Here is an 8788-nt window from a genome sequence, read left to right as displayed (position 1 = left end):
AAATGGCCCAACCCACCCCCATACACATGTATATACATACGTCCACACACGCAAATATACATACCTACACAGCTTTCCATGGTTTACCCCAGACGCTTCACATGCCTTGATTCAATCCACTGACAGCACGTCAACCCCGGTATACCACATCGATCCAATTCACTCTATTCCTTGCCCTCCTTTCACCCTCCTTCATGTTCAGGCCCCGATCACACAAAATCTTTTTCACTCCATCTTTCCACCTCCAATTTAGTCTCCCACTTCTCCTCGTTCCCTCCACCTCCGACACATATATCCTCTTGGTCAATCTTTCCTCACTCATTCTCTCCATGTGCCCAAACCATTTCAAAACACCCTCTTCTGCTCTCTCAACCACGCTCTTTTTATTTCCACACATCTCTCTTACCCTTACATTACTTACTCGATCAAACCACCTCACACCACACATTGTCCTCAAACATCTCATTTCCAGCGCATCCATCCTCCTGCGCACAACTCTATCCATAGCCCACGCCTCGCAACCAAATATATATATATATATATATATATATATATATATATATATATATATATATATATATATATATTCCAGTTGATTATGTAATATCAGTATAAATGTAATGTGTGATAGTGAAGGCAGTTTAACCTTAAGTACTGGTAAAGATTTGATGAAATATGGAGGGGATGAGTGAGAAATGGATAGTGATAAGCGAAGTTGACGGAAGGATTGAGTGAACGATTCATAGAGATGATTTAGCCCAAACAGTCAGTGTAGGGAAACTCATTCATGGGATGGAATAGATCAGTTTGGGTGAAGCATCGATCTTTTGGTTTCATAGTATTGTATAAGGAACTAGAAAGTGAATCTAAGGAATTGACTCCTTAACATTGTATCCATGACACTTATCTTGATAGGTTAGCAGATGAGTAAGTATCAAAGTATCATTACCATGCAATTATCTCTTCTAGGGGAGCTTTGGGTGGCAGTGGGGATCAGTGTAGTAGCTTGGGGCGTGATCCTGTGGCTGCTTCAGAGGGCGAGGGGGTGGATTGTACAAATGCGAAAGGTTAGCTTGAAGACCACCCTCCTGTACGGCTGGGGCGCCCTCCTGGAGCAGCCGCACTTTGAACCGTCCGTCAGTAGTTCAGGCCAGGTAAGTGCATAAGACCCGTTGATGATACGTGTATGTACCGTACCTCTTATTGACCTCAGTTCATGTCATTGTTCTCATCATAAACGTTGACATGACGATTCTTTTTCATCATATCTCCATATCTAACAAATAATGTGATGCATGACAATCATTATTATAGAACATGAATGAGGAATACCCAACACAGTGACTTGTAATTTGTAACCATTCATAATGTAGTATGTTCCTAACCCCTTCTGAAATCTCGATACTTCGCCATTGTGCATATTTCGAAAACTTTCACTCGTATGGGTTTAGTATACCAGTGGTTTGTGTTCAGAGCAGGCTCGTGGCCCTTGACCATATTGGGTTCATATATAAATCTTAAGGATTTACCGGGTTGATAAATAAGTCATGAAATCACCGGAACTTCAGTCAATATGAAGAAGCAGAACTTCTTTTCAGATTTGGGTTACGAGATATATCACCCTCAGTTGGGCTGTCTCAGTCTGTGTTCACAAGTAAAGCAGCTAATTGGTAAATGTTGACAAATGAAAAATTATGATCCATTTATCTTTTCTTCCATGTGATAACCAACATGATTACTCGTCTTAGTCATCCAGAGATATTGTAAGAAAGCCGTAGAAATTTGAAATATGTATTACGTCTCACATCTTATGACATATAGCGTGTCATCTATACAGATTGAACAAGAAAATTATTGATTCTTTTTTAATTTTAAGTTCATCATATTAGATCAGATCCTGCTGTAGAGCCTTTATAAAGGAAATATACATAGCTTGTTGTCACATATTACATGAAAGGAAAATTGATATTTGGCATAAAGGGAAAAAGATAGTTAAGCCGTAGCCTTAAAAGCAATAACATAACTAAGAATGAAAGGGAATGTTTACTTAAAAACGATCACTCTGCCAAGTATGTGCCACCTGTCATTTACCTATAGGCCCAGGTGATACTGAATACTTTTTCCGCAAAGTGACCTCATGTGCACGTGTCACAATGTTGGTGAGTCCTGAGTATCATTTATTCTTTATGTACGGATGGAGGTAGCGGTAGGTGGAGGCTTTCCCATCACCTTTATATACGTAGGTACTGAGTTAGGTGACAGCAACCTACTGATAGTCATCATTGATGCGATCCTAGTCATCACATCTCTCATATGTGCAGGGGATGATCACCTTCCTTCATGTGCGGGTGTAACTGAAGGGGTTGGATGCCTGCTCAATAATTTCATCATATTGGCAGGTGTTGGTGAGGTGGTGACTGCCTGATTCATCGTCTATGATAAATGTGTAGGTGTTAAGCAAATAAAGTTTCTCTCGTGATTAATTCTATTTTTTGTGTGGATGTTGATGAACATTGTACTTACATGTTGATGGGATGGTATGGCTTCCTGTTGATCACATTCCCTTTGTGTGCAGGTGTTGGTGGGATGGTGGCTAGTCTTCTGCCTGATCATCAGTACAGGGTTCAAATCGTCGTTAATCGCTCACCTGACAGTCCAGGGAAAGTCTCGGCCCATCGACACCCTGGAGGACTTGGTAGAGCAGGTGAACTGGATGTGGGGCTGTGAGGCTTGGCTGCTTAAAGGGGTGCCGCTAGAATATTTCTCTAGGCACACAGACCCCGTAGTAAAGAAGATCTACAAAGAAATGGAGGTCAGGTTACTGATGGTATATGTGCAACTCGTGTATCATGATCTAATTCATGATTTACTTGCATATTTTTGGATATTTTGATTATCAGTATAGGTGTAATACATTTTGATTATCAGTATAGGTGTAATACATTTTGATCATCAGTATAGGTGTAATACATTTTGATTATCAGTATAGGTGTAATACATTTTGATTATCAGTATAGGTGTAATACATTTTGATTATCAGTATAGGTGTAATACATTTGGATTATCAGTATAGGTGTAATACATTTGGATTATCAGTATAGGTGTAATACATTTTGATTATCAGTATAGGTGTAATACATTTTGATTATCAGTATAGGTGTAATACATTTTGATTATCAGTATAGGTGTAATACATTTTGATTATCAGTATAGGTGTAATACATTTTGATTATCAGTATAGGTGTAATACATTTTGATTATCAGTATAGGTGTAATACATTTTGATTATCAGTATAGGTGTAATACATTTTGATTATCAGTATAGGTGTAATACATTTTGATTATCAGTATAGGTGTAATACATTTTGATTATCAGTATAGGTGTAATACATTTTGATTATCAGTATAGGTGTAATACATTTTGATTATCAGTATAGGTGTAATACATTTTGATTATCAGTATAGGTGTAATACATTTTGATTATCAGTATAGGTGTAATACATTTTGATTATCAGTATAGGTGTAATACATTTTGATTATCAGTATAGGTGTAATACATTTTGATTATCAGTATAGGTGTAATACATTTTGATTATCAGTATAGGTGTAATACATTTGGATTATCAGTATAGGTGTAATACATTTTGATTATCAGTATAGGTGTAATACATTTGGATTATCAGTATAGGTGTAATACATTTTGATTATCAGTATAGGTGTAATACATTTGGATTATCAGTATAGGTGTAATACATTTTGATTATCAGTATAGGTGTAATACATTTTGATTATCAGTATAGGTGTAATACATTTGGATTATCAGTATAGGTGTAATACATTTTGATTATCAGTATAGGTGTAATACATTTAGATTATCAGTATAGGTGTAATACATTTTGATTATCAGTATAGGTGTAATACATTCTGATTATCAGTATAGGTGTAATATATTTTGATTATCAGTATAGGTGTAATATATTTTGATTATCAGTATAGGTGTAATACATTTTGATTATCAGTATAGGTGTAATACATTTATATATAAACGTGGCTTTCATTGATGAAGTAGGCTTATACAATACAAAACTATAAATATGCACACCATGTCTGACAACCAAATTATCTTAAGCAGATAAAAGAATTATTTGATCACAAAAGAGAGTGCAGCGTAATTCTACAAATGATTAACTCAGAATAATGTTTCGTGAAAACATATAGAAAACACTTAGAAAGTCAGAGTTAAACGGAAAAACACACGCACTCATATATGTGTATGCACATGTATGCACAAACAAGCATAGAAATTTACACAAGCAAATGCATACACACACACACACACACACACACACACACACACACACACACATTTATCCCTGGTATCCATTGATCGACTAGCCACAAGGCTAGTCGATCAATGGATACCAGGGATAAACTTTGTGTGTGTGTGTGTGTGTGTGTGTGTGTGTGTGTGTGGAAATAAAGACATTGTTTATTCATTATGCTTGATCGCCGTTTACTGAGTCAGCGAGGTAGCGCCAGGAAACACGAGGAAAGATCCATCCATTCATATACACACATATATACATACAATACATACAATCTCATACACGTACATATACAAATATATACATATAAACATATATACATATACATACCTATATATATACATACACAGCCATATACATGTATGCCAATGTACAAATTCATACTCGTTTGCCTTCATCCATTCTGGGCGCCACGCTGCCTCATGGGACATAGCATCACCAAACACTGTGTCAGCGAGGAAGCGCCAGGAAAACACAAAAAAAAGCCACATGTGTTATACACCGAAATCACAACTCACTATCCACATCCAGGCCCCACAGACCTTTCCATGGTTTACCACAGACGTTTCATATGCTCTGGTTCAGTCCATTTACAGCACGTCGACCCAAATATACCAAATCGTTCCAATTCACTCTAATCCTTGCACGCCTCTCACCCTTCTGCATGTTCAGGCCCCGATCGCTCAAAATCTTTTTCACGCCATCCTTCCACCTACAAAATTGGTCTCCCGCTTCTCCTAGTTCCCTCCACTTCTGAGGCATATACCCTTTTAGTCAACCTTTAGTCATTCATTCTCTCCATATGTCCAAACCATTTCAGTACATCCTATTCTGCCCTCTCAACCTCACTTTTTTTTTATTACCACACGTCTTTCTCACCCTTTTATAACTTACACGATCAAACTATCCCGCACCTCATGCTGTTCTTAAGCATTTCATTTCTAGCTCATTCATCCTCCTCTGTACAACCCTATCTATAACTCATGCCTCGTAAACATATGATATTGTGGAACTACTATTCCTTCAAACATACCTATTTTTGCTCTCTAAGATAACGTTCTCGCCTTTCAGACATTCTTCATCACTCCCAAAACCCTTCCCCAACATATGACGTACATCCACTTCCATGGTTCCATTTGCTGCTAAGGCCACTCCCAGATATCTAAAAACCTTCCCTTCTCCCAATTCTTCTCCATTCATACTCACATTCCAGTTAACTTGTCCCTCAACCCTGATGAACCTCAAAACTTTGCTCGTATTCACATTTCTTCTCATCTCCCTCCTTTCACACTTCTGCAGATTCTCACTCAAATCAACCACCCATGCTGCATCATCGGTGAACAGCAACTGACTTACTTCCCAGGTTCTCTCATCCCAAACAGACTGAATATTCGCACCTCTCTCCAAAATTCTTGTATTTACCTCCTTAACCACCCATCCACAAACAAATTAAGAAAAGCAATGGGGAACAGCACACACCTCTGCCGCAGACCGACCTTCACTGCGAACCAATCACTCTCCTCTCCTCCTACTCTTCCTTACACCCATGATAAAATCTTTTCACTGCTTCTACAAGCTTACCTTTAACACCGTATACTCTTAGGACCTTCCAAAAAGCGTCCCCATACACCATATCATATGCCTTTTCCAGATCAATAAATGCCACATGCAGTTCCATCTGTTCCTCTAAATATTTTTCATACACATTCTTCGAAGCAAACACTTGATTCACACATCCTCTAGCACTTCTGAAACCACACTGCTCTTCTCCAATCTGGTGCTCTGTACATGCCTTCACCCTCTCAATCAATACCCTCCCATACAATTTCAGGAATACTTAACAAACTTATGGCTCTGTAGTTTTAACACTCACCGTTATCCCCATTGCCTTTGTACAATGGGACTATACATGCATTCCGCCACTTCTCAGGCACTTTACCATGATCCATACATACGCTGAATATGCTTACCAACCAATCAACAACACGGTTACCCCCTTCTTATTAGATTCGACTGCAATACCATCCAAATCTGCCGCCTTGCTGGATTTCATTTTTCGCATGGATTTCACCACCTTTTCTAACTTCACCAAACCACTCTACATTACTCTTTTGTTTCGCACACCACCCCGACCAAAACTCCATACATCGGCCACTCTATCATCAAACACATTCAACAAACTTTCAAAATACTCACTCCATCTCCTCTTCACTTCTTCACTTCCTGTTGTCACTCCCCCTCTTGCTCCCTTCACCGATGTTCCAATTTGTTCTCTTGTCTTACGCAAGCTATTCACCTTCTTCCAAAACATCTTTTTTACTCTCCCTAGAGTTTAATGATACTCTCTCACCCCAACTCTCATTTGCCCCCTTTTTCAACTTTTGCACCTTCCACTTGACCTAGTGCTTTCTCTTATACATCTCTCGGTCATTTGCAGTCCATCGTAGCAAGTATCGTCCAAACGCCTCCCTTTTCTCTTTCACTAACAACTATACTTCTTCATCCAACCACTCACTAACCTTTCTAATCTGTTCACCTTCCTTCTTTCTCATGGCACATGCATCTCTTGCACATGCCATCACTGCTTCCCTAAATACATTCTATTCCTCACCCGCTTCCTTCTCTGGTTTTGACAAACTGGCGTACACTAAACTTTTACAAATGTCAATTTCATCATTATATAATTTACTATATTTCTTGTAGATTGTTGAAAGACTTCATGATAGCAACACTGTTGGATTCCTTGTTAGAGCACACTAAGTTTAATCCGTAGCCTAGTACGCACAAAGAATCCTCGTCCAGTTGTTTATCGGACAGGTTAATCATAAAACAAGCGTTCGTGTTCATGGTCCAATCAATTTTTTCAATGAAATGGTCTAACGTAGAGTTCATTTTCCTTCGAAATATGTTCAGTTGACTTCTTAATCTATCATAGCAATGATTCAACATACGGTTCTTCCATTATGTCGGTATAGACATTTGAAAGGTACGATTCTTTACTCTTGAAATGCGAAAGGCCTCCTCCATTCTAATCTCCTTTAGTTCAATGTGTTTCTTGAAAATCGTTGCTGTAAGATAGCTCTTGGCATCACTTTTTCATCAAGGCATCTCTTTAGGAATCTTAGACTTTCCCCCTTCGTTACTGCTGTCTCCAAATCGTTAATCAAAGCCCATAAATTGAAGTTACGATTTGGATTCCTGAAGAGATGCCTAGATGAGAAAATGATGCCAACGTGACAAAGTTAAATTATCATCATTCCAGTCTATGTTTCTTAGAGTATTACGTACTTGCAGTCCAGAGTTTATTGACAATGAGATTGAGAAGAAATAGTCTATTGGATCTAAGTTAAAGTACCCGAGATCTTTCATTGATAAATCCCTAAAGTTGGCAAAAAAATCATTTTATACAGTTGCCCAATCCTCTCCTTGACACAAAGAAACTTTCAGTTCTCACATTTGTAATAATTTTACACTCCTTCCCATATCATTTAAGTCCTTTAAAGTAAATGAATAATACTATGAAGAATATCTTAATCAGAAAATCACCAGAAAATTCAGATGTTTGCATCTATAGAGGAACATATAGAAATTGTGTAAAATTCTATGTTGGGCAGAATGGTGAGGATCTTTCAGTTAGACATGATATAAATATAGCATAAGAACTTACCAATAATCATTTGCCTTGTTTAATCATGTTAGAAATTATGATTCTTTCATTGACTGGAGTAATGCCATCTCAGTAATAAACTCTAACCACGAGAAATGTCATTGAATTTTCTATTATCTAATACATATAGAAATGTAGCCTTGATATTAGTGAAGGCCTTTAAAAACTAGATAGCATTATTTTTGATAGAATCTGTTGCGTTCCACTTTTCGTCCAAATGATATATTTTTGTGATACGTATGTTCCCAAACTCAAACACACAGGAATTCCATTATGGAAGTCACTTGTTTACTAAATGGCGCCTTAGCTACGTCTCTTCGTTATGTATCAACTGCCTGTTATATTTTTATCTTGTATCTTCCGTGATGATGTGATTATTACAGGGAAGTTCGCTTGGGAACTTATCGTGTTTCATTTCCCTGATAGGGAAATGACTATTCGAATACTAGCGGAGGTGATCCCGTCTGCCACAGAGAGGTCCCGGGTTCAATCATGGCTGTTGGATGTTTGTATGATATGTGGAAGTGCGCTTTCATATGCACCTTGTTCGAAAAGATAAAAATGTGTATATATATATATATATATATATATATATATATATATATATATATATATATATTTTTTTTTTTTTATACATATATATATATATATATATATGTATTATGTATATATATATATATATATATATAATATTATTTTTTTTTATACATATATAATATATATATATATGTGTATGTATATATGTATATGTATATATATATTGTAGTACATATATATACATATATATAAATATAT

General features: G+C 37.0%; 1 protein-coding gene across 1 annotated transcript in view; it reads left to right on the top strand.

The window, feature by feature from the left end:
- Positions 1-976: 976 nt before the first annotated feature.
- LOC139752181 (glutamate receptor ionotropic, kainate 2-like) overlaps positions 977-8788 on the top strand; it is a 37939-nt gene continuing 30127 nt past the window's right edge. The window contains exons 1-2 of the mRNA XM_071668147.1: positions 977-1154; positions 2576-2812. Of these exons, the coding sequence (XP_071524248.1) occupies positions 1059-1154; positions 2576-2812 (333 nt within the window). The 5' untranslated portion in view covers positions 977-1058. The remainder of the gene's footprint in view (positions 1155-2575; positions 2813-8788) is intronic.

The sequence above is a fragment of the Panulirus ornatus genome, chromosome 2, assembly GCF_036320965.1.
Source record: "Panulirus ornatus isolate Po-2019 chromosome 2, ASM3632096v1, whole genome shotgun sequence".
NCBI lineage: Eukaryota > Metazoa > Arthropoda > Malacostraca > Decapoda > Palinuridae > Panulirus > Panulirus ornatus.
The sequence above is the reverse complement of the archived record's forward strand: the minus strand, read 5'-3'. Positions and strand labels throughout refer to the sequence as shown.